Source organism: Macrobrachium nipponense, chromosome 22, assembly GCF_015104395.2.
Source record: "Macrobrachium nipponense isolate FS-2020 chromosome 22, ASM1510439v2, whole genome shotgun sequence".
NCBI lineage: Eukaryota > Metazoa > Arthropoda > Malacostraca > Decapoda > Palaemonidae > Macrobrachium > Macrobrachium nipponense.
Genome location: NC_087213.1, coordinates 33,533,368 through 33,558,613, shown reverse-complemented (window position 1 = coordinate 33,558,613; position 25,246 = coordinate 33,533,368). Strand labels below are relative to the sequence as shown.

At 38.4% G+C, this 25,246-nt stretch overlaps 1 protein-coding gene across 4 annotated transcripts in view; it reads left to right on the top strand.

Moving 5' to 3' along the window:
* The window catches only part of LOC135198587 (uncharacterized), a 93,176-nt gene that overhangs the window by 57,532 nt on the left and 10,398 nt on the right, over window positions 1-25,246 (top strand). For 2 of the 4 annotated variants that reach the window (XM_064226312.1, XM_064226308.1), the window contains 3 exons: window positions 11,349-11,420; window positions 17,120-17,191; window positions 18,728-18,801. In XM_064226312.1, the coding sequence (XP_064082382.1) occupies window positions 11,349-11,420; window positions 17,120-17,191; window positions 18,728-18,801 (218 nt within the window). Of the gene's footprint in view, window positions 1-11,348; window positions 11,421-17,119; window positions 17,192-18,727; window positions 18,812-25,246 lie in introns of all 4 variants that reach the window. The other 2 variants (XM_064226309.1, XM_064226310.1) reach the window with 2 other exon arrangements.

Here is a 25,246-nt window from a genome sequence, read left to right as displayed (position 1 = left end):
CGCTGGCGAAAGTAGCCTCTCGCCCTACCTCTAGATTGCCTATTAAAGGGAAGATAGGCCTGACCTTCATACATAGGGTTGAAGGCCGGCGAGAGTGCGTAGGAGGTCGAAGGTTGTGACTGAGGAGACAGCAGGAGGATGGGCTGGTTCTGCTTAGAAGTAGAAGGCTGTCCCTGTTGGGTAACCGGGACGGCCTGAACGAATTGCTGCTGTTGCTGGTGTTTCTGGTAAGGCTGGAACTTTTTACCAGACTTCTTTGGTTTCTTACCAGCAGTGGGGACGGATTCTTGCTTCCTCTTAGATGAAATACCCCACCTAGCTCTAAGGCTCTGGTTGAGCCTAGCAGCCTCGTGGTGTACTTCATTTACAGCGGATTCTGGGAAGAGATCCGCTCCCCACATGCTAGAAGCCAGGAGTCTATTAGGCTCGTGCCTAATAGTGCACTCCTGCAGAACGTGCTTTCGGCAATTCCTCCTAGCTTGGAAGAAGTCGAAAGCATCCGTCTGAACAGTCTGAAGCTGGGATTTGGCCAAGATTTTAAACAACGGTTCCGTGCCATACGAGAGAGCAGCCATCTCTGTTATAATCAGCGAATTGAGGGACCTGCCAAACCTAGTTCGCGCGTCGAACTCCGCCTGAATCAAGGAATCAGGCAGCCTTGGGAGCTTTTCGCCGAACTGGTCCATGGCGCAGTCCGGTTTGAGCTTACCAAGCGTGAACGTGGCTGGCAAGTTCTCCCACAATTCACCAAAAGCTGGGAAGAGCGGAGAAGTAGACTCTGCCTCCCTTAGCTGTGGCATGGGCTCATCGAGGACTGCCTGAAGAGTCGTCTCTATTTTTGTAGCGAACGGAAGAGAAGCCTCCTCCTCCGTCGCAAAAATAGTGAAAGGACTCTTGTAAGCCTGGAGCTTGGTGTTTGTACACTCCCAGTCCTCAAGGCAGTGAACCCATTTGCGTTGAGCATGATCTCTACTGTAGAGAACGTTCTCCCTAGAGATATTGTCCTCCCTAGTAAGCGCCGCTACGGTCAGCCTAGCATAGCCAATGAAAGGCTGCGTCAAACCCGGAGGATAAAACTCTAAGTCCTAAATCCTTCGAGTTCCACACTCCGGGGTAGAGATCATACCATCCTTAAACGGAGCGTAAGCGGCTACTCTCCATGGGTTCTCCATAGAGAAAGCTGGTAGTGAGTCATATGGTGGGAGCTGGAAAATACCAGCACTTGTTACTGGGGAGACTGGAAGAGGGACCTGAGAGAGCCCAGCTACTCGGTCCTCATTCTCTCTAACTCTGTTAGAGAGATCTTGGATGGACTGGCCCGATTGAGACAGAGTGCTCGACAGTTGTGCGAACATCTGCTCAAACTTTGTTCCTAGGGCAGAGACTTGAGAGCCAACCATCTCACCCACCTGTTGCATCACCACTGCTGAGAAAGCAGTGGGATCAAAGGTGCTGGGTCCCGCCACTCCAACCGGCGTTACCGGAGTGGATGCGGTGGAGGCCGGAGAAGGCATTGGCTCGGCGGGAGCGCGAGCCTTCTCCTTAGAAGACTTGCTTCTAGAGCTCTGAGTGTGAAGAGCTCGGCTTGGCCTTCACCGCGTCAGCATAAGAAGTCGAAGACTTCTTAGCTGAAGAAGACGAAGACGACTTTTTAGAAGTCTTCTTAACTAGGGTCTTCGGTTCTCTCTGTCCCTTCACCTTTGGGGGTACAGAGAGAGCGGGAGAGCGGGTAGGGATCTCAGATCCCATAAAGCCTTGGAAAGAAGCACTTGAAGAAGGGACAGGAGAAGATCCAGGAGCGCCCAAGGAAAGACCTTGGGCACCCGACACACCTACCTCAACCAACAAATAACCTCAGCAACCTACCGCCATAGGCTCAATGTTAAGGTCCGGGACAGACTCCTGTGTGGCCACGACCCCGAAAGACTGCTGCATCTCTTGCTGGATGGAGGCTATGAGAGGGGCTGGGATATGGGGTCAACATACCCTGTTGACTTGCCCCCGGGGAAGATCTGAACAGCCAGCTTCTTGTCTAAAATATAAGGCTGGCCTTTGGCGGCGTTCTTTCCGAAGCCGCCTACCCATGCTTTCAGGGTTGCAAGGGCGACCTCCCTCACACCAGCAGCCTGAAAGAAAAGGCGAAATGAGCTTCTAATGGCGGGACGGGGTTAACAAACTTATGTGTAAGAGTTGTTAGTAAAACGATAAAAAAGTCTATAATCGACTTACCCCCTCCACCAGCTGACTGGCCAGGTCGTAGCAGATGGCGCAGGCTTCCGGGTGCCAGACGATCATATCGTTGTACGGCATGGCACACGGAGCGTGAGACCTGCACTCATCGTGGGCGCAGGGGTCGTACAACGTCGCGTTGCATCCCAGGACCTGACAGTTGGTAGCCTGTAAGTGGAAAGATACATAAGTATCAGGAGAACACTTACAGCCTAACAGTTGCTCCGCTGGTGCCGGAGCGAGAAAGTTAGATTAAACCAGAGCCCCGCCATAATACGTGTGGTAGTAAAATGGTTGGTTGTCCTAGGCTACGGCGGAGACAAGAGATAGAATCCAACCAGGTGTGGTGGTGAAAAGAAACCACGACGGACAATGGCGGAGATGGTATACATATGAATAAATAAAAATTATACAAATCATCGTAAAATTAGGGTATATCCTTAAAAATAACAATAATTATCAAACCTTTCCCCACCCGTCTACTAGAAGAGTGCCCGGGTAAGAAGCAAGCTCCCTTCCGGTAGCGGGGGAGATATGCAAGGATATAGTAGGCAAGCAACCGACCACTAGTAGTGACCACCCCGCCCGCTGGCGGAGCCAGTAATCTATAACCAAAGGTGCCCCGGCTGCGGCGGAAGGCTCCGTTCGTTACAGAAAGGGAAGGTGGCTGAGCAACTGGGGAAGGGGGGGAAGGGTCTCGGCGTAACACGGCAGGAGAGATAGAGGGGGGGGGTGGCCTACTCCTCCCCGTCCCAACAACTACCCGCTCGGAGACCCGGTACCCTATGAGTGGTCGCCCTATACCCCCCGCTGGGGGGAACCCCTGGCCTCCTCAGAGAGAGAGAGAGAGAGAGAGAGAGAGAGAGAGAGAGAGAGAGAGATAGAGAGAGAGAGAGAGAGGAGGAGAGAGAGAGAGAGAGGAGAGGAGAGAGAGAGAGAGAGAGAGAGAGAGAGGAAGGAAGGCAACTGAGGTTGTCATGGCAACCAAGGGGTCCCCCAGCGCCTCCCTATACCTGGTAGGGAGGGAAGGGGAAGGGTAAGGTGCGATGGAACACGTGACCGCAAGTGGCCTAAGCCGCGATAGCAACACAACCGTGGAAGGGCCACGTGAACCAGGCTGTACCAATACATGGGACATGCACCTAGGCTAGCCTAACACCCTAAATAGAACTAAATTTACATCGTAAAGATGGAAAAGACACTTTTAGTAGAAGAAAAAGAAGCCCAGGAGGAGGCAAACTGTTCCGAGGAACAGAAGCCTACTCGGAGCCAGCGATAGCCGATGAAGAGCAAGAGCCGGGATGCTGGGCTGGAACATAGAATAGCCCTAAATACCAAACTAAGAGAAATGGTAAAAGGGCTAACCTAGCTAAAACTCTATGTAAAAAACGATGAACGTGATATAGTAAGCCCATAAGTATAAGAAGTCCCAGTATGGAAGACTGGGAATTCTTAACGAGGCAGCATGGCGCCGCCACGAGACAACCGGGAAACCGTATATGACCTATTAAAAGGAAAATACTGGTTCCTGGAAGACTAAAATACAGTAAAACATTACTTATGAGGCACTTAACTTAGCCGTTGCGATGGCAGAACGTTCCATGATAGATGGTGAGATAAATCCTCGTGAAAATAGCACAAGCAAGAAAATGCGTCCGAACGCTGGCGCTAATAATTAAGGATGTCCGCTAGGGGCGCTGCTGTCCGTGGCGTCCTCTAGTAGTAGCAGTAGCGGCCGCATCGCCCGTTGGTATCAGCTCTCTCTGGTGGGGATTCTGATTGGAAGTTCTAATTGGTGAATGTCTCGTGGTAGTGTTCCCACTCGCCCCTATTGCCATACCGACACTTCTTTTTAAGAGTGAGCGAGTCAGTTTTACTGACATTTTCTTAATTTTGTTTTTCTCTGGTAATTTTAGATTAATTTTACCTAGAAAGAATATTAAGGATCCTTTCATAGGCCGACACGAGCTGAGCCCAGAAATAGTCATATTACACCAAGTTGACAAATGCCCAAAATACAAATATTCAAAATAACCTTAAATACACTTTAACTTGTAGCAGAACAGATTAACATATAATTACTACTTAAAACCGCAATAAAAAATATAAAAATAATAGCAAAGTCACACTTGTTCATCAAAAACAATAATACATATTTGTAAGAGCCATGCATTTGCTCATCAAAGTAATAATACTAATAATGTTAAATCATGCCCAGTATATAAAAATGCTATTATTGATACAGTATACCCAGTAAGAACCATACTTTTTCATCCAAAAGATACTGGTAATGATACCACATACAGTAAAAGCCACAATCTTAGATCCTCAAGGCCGACCATCGAACAACACAACGTTAGATGCAACAGCTTCTTAGGTACCATGGAAGAAAACTCTTCGCAACAGGGGACTATGACTTAGCCAACACTTCATTCTTGGGAACTGGACCGAGTCGTCCTCACTGGTTGACAACTGCTGCAACAAATCTATCTCCAGAAACCAGGTGATCCTCCAAAACTGCTGTTGCTGTGGTCTCTTTGAAACATTGGCGAGAACTACCAATCTGCTTTCTAAAACCAGCCTTAATGCTGCTCTACTTACAGAGACAGTCGTTAACTCTCTGAACTGACGAAAATAATGGAGAGGAGGAGAAACAGACAAACAACCCTGACACAATCTTTTAAATCAAACTACCAACCTAACACCTCCATGCTTAACTGAAAAGAAAAAAATTATATTACACTTGTTCTCTCCTCTCCCCAAAAGGATGCCACAGAGCCACCAGCTGCAACAGACCCAATCTTGCCAAAGATCGCCAATGTAATGGACCAAACTTAGTGACGAAACAGGTTCATAAATATACACAGTATTGGACTTGGGTGGACTGATGGACTGCAGTAACCTAAGAGGGAGGGGGGTCAAAGAAAATACCTAGATACCTTATACAGTGGTACCTTGAGATACAAAATTAATCAGTTTAGAGGCGGCCTAAGTATCATGAGTTTTTCGTATCTTGAACTGCATTTTACATGCAAAATAGCTAATCTGTACCAAGCCCTCCAAAAACACCCCAGTAAATTTCATAATAAAGCTAAATTGACCTGTAACAATGAAATACTACAACAATTTGGACTATCCAATACCTAACTTAATACGTACTGGTAGTACCTATATGTATGTACCTGTAAATAAAGTGTATTAGTGTACATGGTGTAGAAGAAATACTGTACATACTTTCGTACGTATGTAGTTAAATGTGGAAGCTTACCTTTCGAGTGAGGCTATCTCCGAAAGCGGCGACAGAGGAGGAGGACAAACGGCAGAAAACTTCTTAGTACGTACACTTAACTTTACGAAACACAAAAAAAAGTCGGGAAAACATAAACTACTATGAGATTCAGGGCCTCTGTAACATGGTTTTTTTGCAATAACTTTTTATCTATGCATTTCATAAATATAACGCTTATGCAGAATACACATTATATCTACACATAAATTTTGACTGTATTCTGCATTTAAGACTGGCCAACTTGCTCAGAGAAAAGGTTTCGAACGCACTCGTTACGTAACTTATGACTGCATTTCTTCCCTGTTTCTCGATGGATGATTGGCTATACGTACCGAAGGCTAGACCTCTGGCAACAATGACATAAAAATGTAAATTACAAGCAAAGCTGTACACCTTTATGAACTCTGAAACCTCTCCACTGAAAATTGTCATTATGAACAAACCAACAAAATGTTAATAAACACAAAAAGACTTCGATTATTAATCTAACTCCAAAATAAGTTTCCTAAGAAATTAGTCTACTTTATAGGTCACAATCAGATTGACAAGATGTAGGGAATAGTTGGTAATTTTCAAAAACATAGTAGACAAGCTTGATTTGATAACTGCTATATCCAATGTCGAGCAATTTTTATTTATTGGCTATCTACCTATTTACTAAAAAAAAAAAAAAAAAAAAAAAAAAAAAAAAAGCAGTTACCGCATTTTGGCTTTGAACCTTCACCCATAATTATCGTCAGAATGATGACTTCATGAAGCTCCACCCACTTTGGCCTCATTATAATTCAGGATAACACTGAAGGCTATCATGGTCATTAATGGTGTTGAAAATTTAACTTATGGCTATAAAAACTCAATTTTCGAGTAGTTGCTAGAAGTGCTAAATGATCCTCAAGGATCCCAGCAGTTGGCCTAAACGTTTAATTCATGTATATTACTGCTATTACTACAGTAGTATTACTATGCTAGCAGAGATACCCCACCCACATCTATGTATCGTTCCGCCATTCATACAGTCTGTCATGGCCACGGGCTTTCTCTTGACTGTAAAAAGTTGCAAGTCGTAAGACAAATGCAGTTTTGCAACCACGCAGAAAATTCCAAATCCTGTTAGCCATTATTGACTGCTATGGGTTTCAGAGCCGATGCAATAAGGTGAATGAATTTCTGTCTGGTGGATGGGCGGGGCAAAATTTCATCAAATGTTGTTTACCTTGCTTACGTAATGAATGTTTTTTGACTCTCGGTTCGTAATCATTGGCCATGGCATCAGCTGGATAATTTTTACTTTATAAAAATTAAAACTATCAGGTTTTGGTTATTGATAATGCTGCCAAAATTTGTGTGGTTGTAAAATATACCTATTTAACTTTCAGCTACATCCGATGCTTGGATAAGGAGCAAAGTCCAAAAAACCATGCTACAGAGGCCCTGAATCTCATAGTAAACTTTACGAAACATTAATAAAACTGTAACACTTAACTTTACAAAATCTTACTCTAAACTTTTTTTTGTAGTATCACTTGGTTCTTCAGTTTTGCTTACTCCTACTAAAGGCTGCTTTAAAAAATAACTATCCAAGGAAGATTGCTTCTGCCTGCTTTTGACAATGTTCCTGAAACGACTCTGGCAAACTTCATCGAACTGTGCAAGCATACGACCTGTGTAAGCCTTTTCGGGGGGTGTTTTCTATGAATGATTGCACCTTATGAAAAGCAGCTAGAGCATCCTTAGTTTCTGCCATTGTCAGTCTTTGTCGTCCTCCTTGCCTCTGCTGGAGAACTCTTCTTGAACGAAGTTATGTTGCATGGCCTCCAACTCCTTCAGGTCATCTGTCGTAAGCTCCTCTTGGTGCTCCTCGAGAAGGTCATTGATGTCGTCCTCGTTGACGACCAGCCCCATGGACTTGCTGAGTGCAATGATCTCGTCAAGGTCTGGTTGCAAAACCGTTTCAGGATTGTCAACTGTTCCTGAATCTGCAGTACCAGCTTCGACCACGTCGAATCCCTCTAAGTCTTGACCAGATACGGCATCAGGCCAGAGTTTCCTCCACGAGGAATTCAAGGTTCGCCTTGAAACCACCTGCCAAGTGTGGTCGATGAGTCGGATGCATAGGATGCATATCACAACATTGAAATGCTCCTTCCAAAATTCATGCAAGGTGAGGTTTGTGGTACCGATTATGTCGAAACATCTCTTGAAAAGATGTTTTGTATACAGCTTCTTGAAGTTCGATATCACTTGGCTGGTCCATGGGCTGGAGGAGAGGGGTGGTGTTAGGTGGAAGATAAAGAACCTTGATAAACTAATACTCCGCTAGGATATCTTCCTAGAGGCCAGGAGGGTGAGCAGGGGCACTGTCCAACATCAGCAGACATTTCAGAGGGAGGCGCCTCTTCCAAGAATTTCTTCACTGTCGGGCCAAAACAGATTTACCCACTCGATGAACAAAAGTCTCTTTACCCAGGCTTTCGCATTAGCCCTCCACATCACTGGAAGATTTTCCTTAAGCACTTTGTGGGTCTTGAAGGCTCGAGAGTCTCCGAATGATGGACAAGTAGGGGCTTCACTTTGCAATCCCCACTGGCGTTCGAACAAAGTGCGAGCATAAGCCTGTCTTTCATAGGCTTATGTCCGGGTAGCTTCTTCTCTTCCTGCGTGATGTATGTCAGAGGCATTTTTTTCCAAAAAAAGGCCAGTCTCATCGCAGTTGAAGACTTGCTGAGAACTGTAGCCTTCATTGAGTCATCTCGTCGAACGTCTTGAAGGCTTCAGCTGCTTTCGTGTCAGAGTAATCAAATCGACGAAAATAGTGCTGGCCTTGTGGCAGATTGCCGTCTCAGTTATCGTATCGCCAGCGATTTCTTTCTTTTATCCAGACAAGCAGCCGCCTTTCCATCTCAGCGTGCATGTGGCTCCTCTTGCTGGACTAAATAGTCACGCCCTTGGAAGGTGTAGCTGCTTTGATGACATCCTTCTGCTTAAGGATGGTGCTTATTGTCGACGGATTTCAGCCGTATTCCTTGGCGATCACACTCAATCACATACCAGCTTCATATTTTTTAATGATCTCCATCTTCGTCTCCAAAGAAGGCATCCTCTTTCCGTGAACTTCAACTTTCTTGGGACCCATGACTAAGTATATACTACTGTATGTAATTTTTATGTAGCATACGTATGTTGTAAAGTTCTTGCACAACATGATAAAGTATACTACAACAAAATCACTAAGGAATTTACGTTAATAAAGAAATCTTATAGAACGAACGAATTCCGCGTGCTTACGATACCGATGATGCCGCGAAGTGGCCGAAGAAGCACGCAGCTATGTAGATGCACGATGGGAGAGATGCTGACCAACAGGAGAGTAGGATCTTATGGCGGTGACTAGCATCAGGAACCAATGGGAGAGCGGGAGGATGGTGGCGAGTCTACACAGTTGGGGGGGCGCGAGTTTTAAAATTGTAATCGGTGCTCCGGGCGAATCTCTGACTTTACAGCAACAACCTTTCGTATCTTGAACAATTTTCGTATGTAGAGCCGCAAAAATCTTTGTATTTGCTTTCGTATCTCCGAGTTTTTTGTAAGTTGAGCCTTTTGTAAGTTGAGCCTTTCGTATCTTAAGGTACCACTGTACTTAGTTTATTATATAATAAAATATACATTATGTACAAATGAGTTCAGGTTTTGGAGATCACAGGGACCATAAATAGTCATATTACACTAAATTGATAAATGCCCAAAATACAAATACATATTCAAAATAACCATAGATATCACTTTGACCCTTAGCAGAACAGACCAATTATTTGAAACAGCAGAAATACAAAATATAAAAATCAAAAGTCACATTTGCTCATCAATAACAAAATAATGCACATTAACAAGAGCCATACACTTGCTCATCAAAATCATAACTAATGTTGCATCATGCCCAGTAACACACACACACACTTGTTCATACAAAAAGTACTAATAATGTTACATCATACCTAGTAAGAACCATACACTTGTTCATCCAAAAGATGCTGATAATGATACCACATAAACAGTAAGAGCCACAAGCCTAGATCCTCAAGGCTGACCATCGAACAACACAATGTTTGATGCGACAACCATGGAAGTAGTAGTCTTCTCAACAGGGGATTATGACTTGGCCACCACCTCGCTTTCGGGAACTGGAATGAGTCTTCCTCAGTGGTTGACAACTGCTGTAACAAATCAATCGCCAGCAACCGGATAATCCTAAAAAACTGCTGCTGCTGTTGGCTCTATGGAACATTATCGAGAATCTGCTGATCTGCTTTCCAAAACCTGACTAACAAACGCTGCTCTTCTTGCAGAGATAGTAGTTAACTCTCCAAACTGATGAAAGCAATGAAAAGGAGAAACTGGCAAATAACCCTGACATGATCATTCAAATCAAACTACCAGCCTAACCATTGGAAGGCAGGGATTGGTATGGTTATCTTGAGTACACTTACCTATTTCAAAACAGCACTGCCTAGTAAGTAGAGTTACCTACCTCGAGGGATGTTTAATTTCATCAAGGGTATTGCTTGTGCAAAGTTTAGCATGTATATATCGACATATGGTTGCAGTGTGGATCTCTCTCTCTCTCTCTCTCTCTCTCTCTCTCTCTCTCTCTCTCTCTCTCTCTCTCTCTCTCTCTCTCTCTCTCTCTCAAAAGAAGAAAAGTGCTTCTTTTCTTATTATATCTGATTCTCAAGAAATCCTTTGTTTGGCAGCATTTAACCAAAGGAGTTCCTCACCAATACAGGAGTCCTAAATATCTTGCATTTCTACCCAAGTAATAAAGTTTAAAGCATAAGATATTCCACCATATTACAGGAAGCATTAGTAGGCTAACTCCATAAACCTAACCTAGATCAGCACTGTACAGTATGTATATCTGAAAGTATAAAGGTAAATATTAAGGAATCATCAGTGGCCTCCAAAAAAATTTCTTGTTACCTTTGATTGTAGCTGTGGCAGTGCTGAAAAATTTGGGCAATAAAACTTTAACTCGACCAATGCATCTGATAATTCAATCGGTTTTTTGCATAACTAATTTATGAACTGACAGAACTTGTCATTCAGTGTAAAAGTGTTTTTATGTATGTATCAATGTAGCTAGAGTTAGACTGATTAATCTAACAATATATCTAATTGATGATGATTACAGCATCTAAATTATAGTTTGTAGCTTAGGCTTGCTTAAAAGCCAGTTTTACCTGTACAGGTAGGAGTATATACCTTTTATGGTAACTTAAAAAAAATTAACCGCCACATCTGTAAATATGCCTGAAGTTGATGGTTACTGGCAAGCTTACTTTCATTACCATTACAGTCCGTTAACTGTTTACTATTGCCAATTCCGTTATTAAGCTTACTAAACATAGGTTTCCTATATGTTAGTCTTCTTTAGCTTCAAAATGCTGTTGATAAAATACTGAGCAAATTGGGAGCCTCATCTTAAATGTTGGTGAATGTTTTAATAGGATTTAAAACAATTTAGGGATGTAACATTAAAACTAGTCCATAGAATAGCCCTACTAAGGGAGTACAGGGAAATTAGCTGCTGCTATTGTGCTAACTTTTTATATTTTTCAAAGCTTATTTTAGCCTTCTAACCTTCGACTTTTTTGGGTCCCAGATGAATTTGTCATTTGTCAATGAAGTGGGTCACTTTTTTTTTTTTTTTTTTTTTTTTTTTCCCACTGTCTTGCTGGTTAGGTCTTCCTTTTTGTATTTCAAAATACAGTATTTCCTTTGGAATTTTTAATGTGCTTGTATGAATAAATTTCCAAAGGCAGTATACTTGTTTCAGAGTCGTACATCAGAAGATAAGTTGGCAGCCTCCCATGAAGGAATGCCCATTGCTAGTGATAACGCATTTGAGGTAGGCCTCAATACTTTTCATAGTTAGTAAGATGTAATATAAATTTGTTAGAACTCCACCTAAGATAATGAGTATTATGCTCTTCTGCAACAGTAAAGATATGCTATTGATAAAGAGGATTACTTGATTAAATAGTAACGAGTAGAGTACACAATATAGTCAGGAAATGCTGTGTATTATTTTGTATGGTGATAGCAATTTGAAATTGTCATTGATTAAAAAAAACGTGGGATGCCACTCAATTCTGGAAGTAGTAATCATAATTCTTTAGTAAAAAAATTCATGGTTTCTCTATTGTTTTACATGGACATTATACATAAAATTAAAATCTGAATTTGTCAAATTTGTTACTTAGGGTTACCAAGTTTAAAAAAAAAAAAAAAAATTTATAGTAACCTTTTGGTCCAAAATTTTCAGTTTGTAAGTGTGGTTGAAAGCTTGTACATTTGGATTTTTTTTTTTTTTTACTAGAAATCCTCACAATTTTTATGGTTTGTATCGGTGGTTTTTTGTATATCCTAAACCCTATAGACTTAGCTGATGTGAAAGCAGTCATTGCATAGATACACAGGTGCCCAGGAGTAAGCTGCTTCACTCAGTGGGTTTCAGTTTGTTTTGGTGTACAATCTTGATGGAATTGTTTAGAAGGGATGTTTTCAGGCTTGTTTACAAGCATCATAAAGATTAGTTTTGCTTAATCGTTCAGTTGTTTACTCGTACTGTATATTCTTGTTAATTTGCTTACTATCATGGTATGTGAATTAGTAAGGACTGTAAGATTGTTCCTAGTATTAGTTTGTTCCTATTAGTCATAAATGTTTAGCAGTAGTGTGGATGGCAGTTTTTTTACCATTAATATTGCTAAATAGGTTGTGGTGTCGATAACCAAGATGTTTGAGTGGATAATTATTTTCTGAAGTTAGTCATTTGTTTGATTATCTCTGGTTTTCTATTTTAGTTTAGTGTACTTTGTTTCATAATTGAAGAAATCACTTTCCCCCCTTTCCATTTTTTTATTTGTTTATATCTTATTTCCCTTGCTTGTTTAACCTTTGTTGTTGGAAGTTACCATTATTTTAGTATAAATTTTTGTTTTTGCTTTTTATTCACATACCAGTTAAAATTCCTAGTCCTTAAGCAATTTTTGGTAATTTTCATTTATTATATATTCATAACTTTGCGCTATCACATGTGAATTCATATTCCTAAATTCTTGTTTACTCTTAACAGAACCTTCTGGTTTTCATAATTGTGCGTAAAGTGTTGATACATAGGTGCATTTTTCTTTAATCTGCTTGCAACCATTTTTGCTGTAGGGTTGAACTTTATTTGTATTATGTTAGTGGAGCCTTATACCTGTTTGTATTTCATGTATTTCAATCTTCTTGGCTGAAGGTGTATCTGAAGATTTGTTAGGCAAGCCTTTCCAAATTTGTCCTGGAAGGTATCAGTGTGTTGTTCTACCCACTGGTTGTTAGTCTGACCAGAAACAGATAGCAAGATTAACATATGCAAAGAGTACAAGGCCGGGTGTAGAGCCAAGAGAAGCATCACTAGTGTCAAACTTAAACTTGTGTCAAGCTGCAAGAGACAATCTCCCACCAGTACTGGTCAAGGAGCATCATACTAGTGATATCCTTCAAAATTACGACTTGCTTAGCACTAATTACTGCCAGGTGTTGCCACCTCTGCAACAAAGGTGCTAGCTGGCTTTTCATTTGGTAGATTACTTTGCTATGGAAGAAGATTAAATAATCAGTTGGGGTACAACCTCTTTTAATTTAGAAAGTCAAATATACAAAAAGCATGGTCTTGAGGTTTCCTTATGGATCAAAGAGGTAGGCATTTGAAGTGTCGGTGATTTAAACCAGAATATCTGCAGATAGAGGTGTACAGTAAGCTATGACTGCAGTCTCCCATGGAACTGCCTGGTTTATTTTTTGCTGAAGGCTGGATGCTTACCAACAAGCGTGGAATACCATGCATCACAAGACTGGAACCTTGAAGATAAATAATGACAAGAATTGAGGGAATTTAATCTGGCAATAGCAGTCTCATCAGGATCAGGTTCTTCCACAATGCTGATGCACCACTTGAATTATTAAATGGGATGATAGATCCCACAGGTGTTGTAGCAGTAACAATCAGGACGGTGACTGTACATTAGAAGAATGGCAGAATCAGATCCACAACCACAGCTTAGAGAATTTCTGTCTTTGTGCTTGAGTTCTAACACTTTTACTGCTTTGGTTCTTGTGTGGTTCTAAGGTACTGTCTCAACTCCAACTGAAGTTTTTTAGCATAGTATCGATATGTACATAAAAATGGGGCTGTAAATGTGATTAAGCTTCCAACTGTGGCAGAAATGCAGCCACAGATTTTGAAAAAATGCTGATAGGTAGTAAGTCTCTTCACCAGCTTAAAGTTAATTTCCTGTACATATCATTAGTTTTCCAAGAGCATGGAGTACCAGCAATTAACCCAGTCTCTTACATTACTAATGGGCAGACAAATTAGGAATACTGTGCTGTCATCATATTCTATCCTTTTCCAGTTAATGCTACAGTGGAAAAGACTGTTTCTCATTAAGGGGGCCGGCCAGAACCCCTATATATGGTGGTATAGGGCGAAAAATGCAAAGTCATGAAAAAATTCATGGAGCTTCATATGGCAATTAAGAATACGTATAAGAAATATTTTGTCAAAATTCCTCTTACTTTCGTAGTTACAGGGTAATTAGTTAACGTAACTCAATAAGCCTAAACATTGATCCGTACAAGAAAATGCAATATTTCTTCTATTATCGTAAATTTTGATAATTGTCAAAGAAATTTGGAGAAATGGCATCTATAGACATTCCCCGAGTCGAGAAGGAGACTTCAGGGCTCGGCTACCAAGTCCAGTCCTGATTTAGTACGATCACAGACTTCAAGTAGTCTACACGTTCCATTTCACCTCTGACATTCGCCTGCGTTTACGTATGTTTATGTATGTTTCGGCAAGAATTCCATCATGCCAATGAGGAAAAGACTAGGAAAACATCTCGCTAACATACAGACGAAGAAAAATCGCTCTAGTATTAATACAGAATATCATAATATATGCGTAGTTAGTGAAGAGAGGGGTGGGTTGCGAAGTAAGGGTTGCTTAGTAACGCCCCCGTCTTGCTTGACAGCACACGTCACACTGTACCCAAGGCTACGATCTTTGAGGAAAGATCTTCATTTATGATAAATAACAAAGTTTTGGTTTTTTAATACCCAAAATGGAATATGAAATTCATAACAATCATGATTTATTAAATTGTCTTTGTAAAAAAAAAAAGTACGCTTTCGAGTTTCACCTCTTGGCATTCTCTTGCATTTACGTTTGTCTATCTTTGTTCTGGGCAAGAATTTCATCATGCCAAAGAGGAAAATACAAGGAAAACATCTCGCTAACATACAGAAGAAGAAAATTCGCTGTAATAAGCTGAGTTAGTGAAGGGGGGGGAGAGAATTCTAGGTGGAAGGGGGGGAAGGAGAATGCGTAGGAAGGAGTGCCCCATCTTGCCTCAAGCAGTGCCCCAGGCTGCGATATATGAGCAAAGGGATCATCGTTTATGATTAAATTATGATAAATAAAAGTTTTGGTTTATTAATACACAAAAAAGAAATATACATTCATAATAATCATTATTTATTAACATTGTCTTTATAGAAATATGAAGGAAAACTTTGAACGCCCGTATCTCAAAACTATACTTATTGACCTTCAAAATCTATCTTCTCACTTAGTTTTAAAGCTATAACATTGGAATTTGGTACATAACTCAGAAAGACATTATAGAACAATCAAATAGAGCCCTTTTTTCCAATTTTTTTGTATTTTTTTTATAAATTTTTTTCTCCTGATTTATAGGGTTTATTTTTTTACCATATTGAAAAATTCATATCTAGCAAAAAAATTACTTTTAGAAAAAAAACTCTCCATTCGATTGGAGGTCTACATCAGGTCTAATTATGGTAGTAATCCCAGGTATTAATATTAAATATCAAGGGAGGAGATAGAATTTGAAAAATGGTTATTTTCGGGATAAATCGCCCTGGCGTCACAAAACCGAAGGTCAGAGGCGAAAATCATATGCGGTGTGGAGATGTCCCAAGTCACCTTATTAAGTGGTATGAATATCAAAGTCCTGTCCTTAAAAAAGGGCATTAGCCGACCGGCCCCCTTAAGCCTTTATAGATGGATGTTAGTACATGTCACCCATTAACTGAGGAATATGTTGAAATGTTCATCCCCAACTGACTTCTCTTCTGCCAGCCAACCCCAAAAGTCTCCCTTTTCACATTTTTTCTATTGTTCAAAATTTGAATGTTAAAGTAATGAAACCTTACATTATATGAAGTAAAATGGCAAACAACCGGGTAATTGGCATAGAGTAAGCAACCGTACCTCACCCAGACAGTTAAGAAAGACCATCCTATTGTTAAGACCGAAGGTTTGTAGCTATGAGAGACAAATTCTCAGAAAATTTAATTTTTTTTGTGTGCGCAATTTACGAATGTTGGGCATTTGAACAAACAATTGAAGGCATGCAGGAGCTGAAAGTGGTGGCAGTTTATTACAAAGCAGTTACTTTTATAGTAGTAAAACATCTTAAAAAGCAATTGTCACTAGGTAGGTATTTTACTGTAAGAAAAATAAGTGATCTGGGCAGATAGTGAAAGTGAAAGAAATGGGTGAATAATCATTGGGGCGCTCTCTCTCTCTCTCTCTCTCTCTCTCTCTCTCTCTCTCTCTCTCTCTCTCTCTCTCTCTCTCTCTCTCTCTCTCTCTCTCTCTCTCTCTCGAACACTGACAAAAGCAATATTTTTTTTTACTGTATTGTATTTGTTTTCATGTTTTATCATTAAATTTATTGTGAAATATTTTTTTCTTTGTATTGCATTTGTTTTCATATTTTATCATTGTTAAATTTATTGGAAAATTCACTGAATTGTTATTGCTTTTACATACATAGTAATATTTTTAACACCACCTCCTCTCCTCAACGTACGCATCAACACTCCCTCGTTCACTCTCGAGTCAGCTGGGCATGACGTCACTGTGGTCACATAAGATTTTATACATCTTTTATGTAAATTTTATATTGAAAGATAAATTTTGTATTAAATGCTTTATCTATTTATTTTGTCAAATATGGTTAACATTAAACTACATATTGTAAATTAATAGAAAAATTCAGTACAGTTTTAACTTGTAAGACCCAGAGTAGGCTGTCGAATAAAAGTATAAACTAGATAATCAGTCCGTTCGAAGTACGAGCATTTGTTAGACAAACTCTACAAAATTTTCTCAAATTTCATTCTAAAAACGGAAAGTTAGACATAAAAATGAGACAAACGAGGTACCACCGTCTTCAAATTTAAAATCCCTGTTCTGCTATGCGCTGCCTCAGACCTTTGATTTCTTAGTAACTACCATGAAGGTATTTGTCGGAAATCTTTGTAATATCCATGTAAATATTTTTTACAGTAAGTTTGGTGAATAGTTTTCTAGTATGCTGATTTCTAAATTATTTGCCATTTGATATATATAATTGCATCCATCAAAACATTGTGTTGCTGAATTTTTAAATTTTTAAAGAATCCTGTTAATTATATTCCTTGGTTGGGACCTATGAGCTGAGTCCTAGTATATTTTATGTTTTCCAGGATAGTTTGGCTGCTCAGCTTCATGCATTGTCCCCTCAGCGTATTAACAGAGATTTTGGCAGAAGTGAAGAGGTAAGGATAGTAAAAAATAAAAAACAACCGATTCCATTCAAATGCTTTTCAGAAATTGCTATTTCTAGGAACTGTAAATAATCCCGTCATGGTTTTTGGGGGAAACAAAATTCCAAGAAGCAAGCTTGGGTATGATGAATGGGACGATCCAATATTTCTAGCAATCCAGGGAATGAGAAATATAAGAAGTAAATTACCAATGAAGGTGCAAAGGATTAGAGGTTATAAAGGCTAGTAGAGGACAGAGAACTGAGCCTAGGCAATACTGAAGTTAGTATTCGGGAGTTATTGAGACAAAATCGCAATGCTGAAATATCAGGATGGTAAATAAAGCAGTTATTGTATAACAGACTTTTAGTGCTGAAGTAAGTCTGAGGATAAGAAAAATACTAAATTTCAATTATTTTTGCGTATTGAGAGAATTGCTTTTGAAACTTGGCTGATAGCTTAAGGAAAGCTAATTCCTCATAAACAGTATTGATTAGGGTAAGTTGGAATAAAGATTCTGGTGGTGCATTATAAGATAGTGATGGATGGGGAATGCTGGTTCCGAAAACTAGCGAATGAAGGAAAGCTACACTAGTGTAGAAACAAAAGTCAAAGAATGTGTATCATAGCAAATAGTTGGTACCTAATTGTTCTGTTCATTGTATATCTTGAGATTTGCAGATGTTTTTCTTTGTGGCTCTGATAATTTAGTCACTAGTGATTTATTAGCTCAATATCAGGAATAAAATCTAAAAATAGGTCCAAAGCTGTCAGTGTGTAATTTGACAGTTCCCATCTGTCCCAAACTGGAAAAGGTACTTCTAGCTAGCACCTAAAGAAATAATCCTTGATGGCTGTTCCAGTGTGGGGTTAAATGATTACCTGTATGCTCATACATGAAATGTTTGAAGCTGAAAGACAAGGTAGTAAAAACTACTTCGTGGAAAAAGTCTGATTCTTCAATAAGGAAATTTTGATTTTTTTAAGCTACAGATATCCTCAATTGTTTATAGAAATAAATTTGACCTCCCTGACAGTGAATAAAAGAAAGGAAAAGAAAAAAAATCCTTTTATCCTATGTACTCTTGCCGAGTGGTAGACTAAAAAAAAAAGCCAGAGAAATTATTTTCAGAGGGGGAAAAACTTCAGTATTAGAAAGTAAATATATATTTTAAGATAGAAAAATTACCAAGAAACTAGGCATTACTTAAGATTGTTTGTAGTGTCTCTTCAACTCTAGCTGTACCTATATTTAGCTTTTTACTTAACTCGTTTCTGCTTCCTTTTAATCTTGCTCTCCAACCTTTCTGTTACTGCTTAATGCTTAGGTATTGTTGTCTACCAGTTCCTCCTATAGATCCTTGCACTTGATCTGTTAACTATGGATCTCTTCTTACTATCCAACCACTCCAACTACCTCTTTTCACTGTTACAAGTGCTGAATGACAGCCCAATTTCAGGAAATAAAAATTTACAGAAAAAGCAGGGTAATAATTTTTAGAAACAAAAATAAATAGCTTCCTTGTTACATGATTTATATGTTCTCAGGTAAGCCCGACAGGAGAGTGGTATCGTTCAAGAAAGTCTACAGAAGCTTGCCGTGACGGCGATGACGATAATCAGTACGTGGAGGTAACATTTTATTTTCTAACATCTATTGTATGAGTACACATACTCTGCGAATATTTTTATTCACTTGACTAGCAGATGCACGCATTTGCTAGTTTGTATATCTGTACGTATACCACATAACCACATAACCCATACCCATACAGGCGGCCCGCGGTTAACGGCGCAATCGCTCCGCGGCGAATCTGTTTTACGGCTGTCTTAAAAAATATTCATTAAAAAAATAAGGGATTTTGAGGTATTTGTATGGCACAATTTTTGGCCAACAGCACCGCTAGCGTCGTTATGTCTTGACTACATACATTTGTAGAAATACCTTCAGCCCTTAAAGGTTATGCAAATGACAAAAAAATTTATAGTTACTCCATAGGTACTAGGGTAAAATATATGCCTCTGACACTGTTCTATGCCGAAAATAGTTAAATGAGTGCAAATTTAGCTATGGATATGTGTATAAATGTTCATGCTTTTATGTTTTAAATGTGTATGAATATGTATTATGTATAGGGTATTTTTATTTCTGCACAGAAATATGATACAAAGTCAGCTTTTGAAACTACCCTTCACGTTATCAAATACGATGTTTTTTCATGTTCATTCTTGTAAGCCGCCGTCTGCCGCTCTTCCGAAAAGTTAGAGATTGCAGATTTAGCGATTGATGTGTCGACTTCATCAATGTTCATGCTTTTGTTTAAAATGTGTACGAAAATATATTAACCCTTAAACGCAGAGCCGGCTGGTATTTCCGAAAGTGTCTCCCGTATGCCGGCGGCGTTCGCGAGTGAGCGCTGAAGCGGAAAGTTTTTTTTCAGAATCACAGCGCACTTAATTTTCAAGATTGAGTTCATTTTTGGCTCCTTTTTTTGTCATTGCCTGAAGTTTAGTATGCAATCATCAGAAATGAAAAAAATATCTTGTATATAAATATTGGAACATACGACAGCGCAAAAAAAAATTTAATTTATAATTTTATACAAATAGCGCGCGAGCAAAATGGTTAAAGCTAATGAGTTATTCGTAAAACGATCAAAACAACACAGAAGATATTATCATATGATGCATGAATTCATAACACTCGGATGTAAAAAAAAAAGCTGTTTTCAAAAATTCACCATAAATCGAAATATTGTGGTAGGGACTTCCCGTTAGTTGAAAAATGAAGGTAATTGATTGAATATTACTAGACTGTAAGTGTTGTAGCTTGCAATTGCAGTTTTTGACCATTTCGGTAGTTAAATTTTGACGGAAGGTAGAATTTTTTCTATATCGTTATTTATATGAAAATATTTCAAAACTGATAAAAGCTACAATAATGTGTTGTTTGTTTGTTGTATTCTACATGAAATGCGCACATTTTCATATATAAAACTTTATGTAACGGCTAATTTAAAATGGTGCAAACATATGACAATCGGACAAAAAAAATTTGATTTTTTCGGAAGTTACCACGCGGACGTAAGGAAAAAGATTTCATAAATTCATCATAAATCAAAATATTGTGCTAGAGACTTCCAATTTGTTGCAAAATAAAATAAAATTATTGAATTATAACTAGAATGTAATAGTTTTAGCTGACAATTTGAGTTTTTTTTTTACCATCTTGGTAGAGTCAAAGTTGACCGAAGGTTGAAATTTTGGCACTTATCGTTATTTATATGAAAATATTTTCAAACTGATAAAAGCTACAACCATTGGTTGTTGTTTTGATGTATTCTACATGAAATTGTGTAAATTTTCATATATAAAACTTGATATAACGCCTAATTTAAAATTGTGCAAACATTACGACAATCTGACGAAAAAATTCCGATTTTTATCGGAAGAGTTACCGCATGGACGTAAGGAAATTTTTCAAAATTCACCATAAATCGAAATATTGTGCTAGAGACTTCTAATTTGTTGCAAAATAAAGGTAAATTATTGAATGTTACTAGAATGTAAGAGTTTTGGCTTACAATTGCGTTTTTTTTTTCGGTTGAGTCAAAGTTGACCAAAGGTTGATATTTTGGCACTTGTCGTTATTTATGAAATACGTATTTCAAAACTGATAAAAGGTACAACCATGGGTTGTTTTTGTTGTATTCTACATGAAATTGTGCAAATTTTCATATATAAAACTATTTAACGGCTAATATAAAACTGTGCAAACATTACGACATCGTACAAAAAAATTTTATTTTTTCGGAAGTTACCGCGCGGACGTAAGGAAAGTTTTTTTCATAAATTCACCATAAATCGAAATATTGTGCTAGAGACTTTTAATTTGTTGTAAAAGGAAGGTAAATGACTGAATATTGCTAGACTAGAATATAAGAGTTTTAGCTTACAATTGTGTGTTTCGACCATTTCGGTTGCGTCAAAGTTGACCGAAGGTTGAAATTTTGGCATTTATCGTTATTTATATGAAAATATTTCAAAACTGATAAAAGCTACAACCATGTTGTTTAGTTTAATGTTGTACTCTACATGAAATTGCGCAAATTTTCATATAAACTATGTAACGGCTAATATAAAATGGTGCAAAAATTGTCAGTGACAAAATTTCTGAGATGTGTTGCTGATACTTTTTAGTGCAAGAAGAAATTCGCGCTTGCGCGCCTGGGTAATGATTGTAAACAAAACAACAATGTGATCCGTGAGCTCTTAGCATCCCCCAAGGAGCGTGATTCAAAAGTTTTTGCGTAGTAGGCCTTTTAACTATTTTTCCACGAATTAAAAAAAAAAAATTTTCGGCTAAGTTTCGTACGTTGTTTGGCACCCAACAGACTATTTTCGTCAACGTTTAATACTTCCAATCGACGTTAAAGGGTTAAGTATAGGGTATTTTTATTTTTGTACATAAATATGATACAGATTAAGGCAGGTTTTGTAACTACGGTCCACGATTTCAGACTGTTTTCTCATGTTCGTTCTTGTCTGCCACTGCTCCAAAAAATGCATGGTGTTATTTTATTGATTTGGGAGCTAATTATAACCCATTTTGTTAAAGAAACTTCAGCTTTTTTTTTTTTTTTAATTTTTCATGCATTTGTTTGAAATGTGCAAGAAAAATGTATTAAAGGGTATTTATTTTATTTTTGTATAGAAGTGATAGTGGCAGTACGCATGTCCATTTTAAGTCTTTGTAACAGCCCTTCACATTATGAAGACAATAGGTTGTTCAGTCATGCCCGAATAATAAAATTTTCATTTATATAATTTAATAATGTTTTATAAATATTCACAATTGTTGCATAAATTTATTTTAGGTCAAAATTTGTGTATATATTTGATTTTGCAACACTGCAATTTGTTTTTCCATGGGATAGAAGTACAAAATATAACTGTGCAACTCTGTCGATTTTTGGCTTTGTTACTCGAGCAGAAAATTGAGATACGACCTTAAGAGCTCGAGATGCTGCTGCTACGTAGATGGCATAGTGACGAAAATTAAGATAAGCGCAGAAGAAAAAGTAAATATGCATCTTTTCCATAAATACTTTTAAGTTATACATTACTTCACTGTATCCAATAATATTGGATGTATTCTCATATTGTATTATAAAATACTACGGCAAATTTAAGCCAGCATTCCGAGGAGCGGCCAATGTTTTGGTTTCAAATCAGCTGATGGCGAATAAGTTTGTCTCGCCATATTTAACGTAATTCTGAGTGAATTTTCTTGCTTCTAGTTAGTATAAAGGAATATCTAGATACTTGACTTATATGAGATAAGGTTATTTTTCCTTATACGACATGTTTTGAAGTGGAAATATGAATTGAATGAGTCTTTGTGATTGTGAAATATTAGTTTTTTTCAGTTATCAGATTACGTTGGCGGCATGTTTATTGAGTAAAAAAATTGATTCAGTTCGCAAAGTTCCTTTGTCATCGTAATACGAACTTTGTTACTTATCTTATTTCAGCGTGAAACAAACAGTAAAATGTTTTCTTTCAAGCACAGTAGTTTTGATTAAAATTATTTTACATCTATTTTATCTACGGTTGTTTGATGGCATACATTTACTGGAGTTTTATCATTGTTGCCGATGCACGATAAGTCATTAGCAGCTTGAACAGTTTTCTCTGCATCGGTTATAACTAGGTTTAAATGTATCCGTATATTTCCTGATTGATCTTTGATCAATAGCGAATAGTTATGCAGAATAGAATAGATTTATCTTAATGTAATAACGCCATCTATAACTACGGTAATAGTGTACTATAGTACGATGATTGAAATAAAAGCCAAACAGAGGTTATCGAATTCGGTTTACTTAAAAAAAAAAAAAAAAAAAAAAAAAAAAAAAAAAAAAAAAAAAAAAAAAAAAAAAAAAAAAAAAAAAAAAAAAACTAGTTTGGTTGTTCATGGCTGTACACGTTTACGCAAAGAGTATAGCGTTAAAACCATAATTTCATCACTCTTTTGCTATTTTTGAACTTGTGTAACTAGAAGATGGGATAGGGATAAAGTTAGGCTATTGTAATGTGGTCTCTCGTAAAATCAGATTATCGTAAGACAAATTATCGTAACTTGAACACTACAGCTACCTGTACACTGTATAAAACCTTATATCTTTACATACTCGTAGACACCCATAAGATTAAAGCGAGGCATTTTTCACTTTACAGGATTAATAATACTATAATGTAATTTTACTTATTGCACCATCGCGGGATTACGGCGCTGTTTGACTGGTCTAGGGTGCTTTTAATTGGTCTAGACTTTCGAAAGGTGGTGCGCGGCGGCCGTAGGCTTTAATATCGCTTAGCGTCGAAAATCACTTAGCGTCGGCGGCCAGGAACAGAACCCCTGCCGCTAACAGAGGGCCGCCTGTATCTGTACCATACTTGTATCCATTCCATACCTATACCCATACCCATACTCGTATTGATACCCATATGTGTATCATACTCATACCCATTGAGTACCATACCCATCCCATACATGTACCCGTAACCGCAGTTAAGCTGCTAATAGTCGACAAAAGTCTACGGGCAGCACCAGCCCCGTTTACTTTCCGGTCATATACACAAACTACAGAACTTATCCTGGTGTAGGGGAAATGGGAGGGAAGGTGTTGGGAGGGACACCAGAAAGGCAGTCGAGGAAATTGATATACTTGACTAGGACATTCATAAATTTATTTCCTCTGCAAGACCTTTCATGACTTTTTCAGAGATTAGTTTATTAGTGAAGAAAATGGCTTATGATTAACTGATTTCTCTTAAAAATTTGATTATATGTATACTGTTCTATACAAATGCCATTGTCATGGGAGTTGGATCTGCTAACTGATTTGTTGAATTGAAGGCAATCATATCAAATACAGTTGATTCAAATTTCATAGTTGAAATGATTTCCATTGTAGCTTTTTATTTTGAAGTTTATTTTAACTTCATCTATTTCTCTGTAATGAGCCATTTTAGCCTTTGTTCACTTCTGAGGCTGTTTAATCTTTGTCCATTTCTTGGACAGTCCTTGCGTGACTGGACTTTGAAAGTTTTAGGTACACACACAAAAGGTCATAAATCTTGACTAAAAGAACATTTCAAATGAAAGTGTTGAACGTACACACACAAAGGAAGGACTTAAATCTTACTACTGGAACAATTCAAAATTACTTTATTCTAGGCATTAATTATTTCTGTTGAGGTTTGTTCTGTCATGAGAATTTTTTTTAGCTAACTTCTACTTTGTCTTAAGCAGCATGAGTAGTAGCTACTGCACTTGTTCTTTGCAGTCTGCAATGATTCTTGATTGTTGTTCATTACCCTTGTGAATCTATAACCTAGAAATGTGCACCTCATGCAGTGCACTGTAGGAATGGAAGGTTATTCACAGAGTCTCTTCTGCTCCAGCTGAAATCCCTTTCATTGTGTATCCAACAATATTCTCTCAATTCCATCTCCCTTTGCACCCTCTTATAAAAATTGATTGATAGTGCACTTGTTAGGTTTTCCTCCGTGAAACTTTCAAAACTTTTACTGTCAATTACAATTTCAGCGGTGAGTGAGCTCAAAGGTCATAGCCCCTGGCCTTTGTCCCAAATCCTATTCTTGCAATCTTCATAGTATTGTCAGTTTCCCCAAAAAAGAAGAGCAAGAGACTACTTGCTTTGAGGGCAGGTGATAGAGAGCAGCACTACTTATGTCTAGGGAGATTTGTTTTTAAGGAAATTGATCAGTCTAGAAGTAAGAACTTGTTTGGAGTTCTGTTTAAGCTATGACCATACACATGAGTATATGAGAGTCAATAGAGCAATAATGGTAAACTCCATGGAGTGGTAGTTGACAAAGATTAATCAGGGCAAGTGTTTGATCACTTCTTTTTTTCTTCTCCTCCTCAATTAATTTCATAGCTGAAGTTTAACTTCTACACTACACAATATTCTGGCAGCATGCAGTTTTATATAAAGGATCTGCTGCAAATGACACTTGTGAATTCTGTAGGTTGTT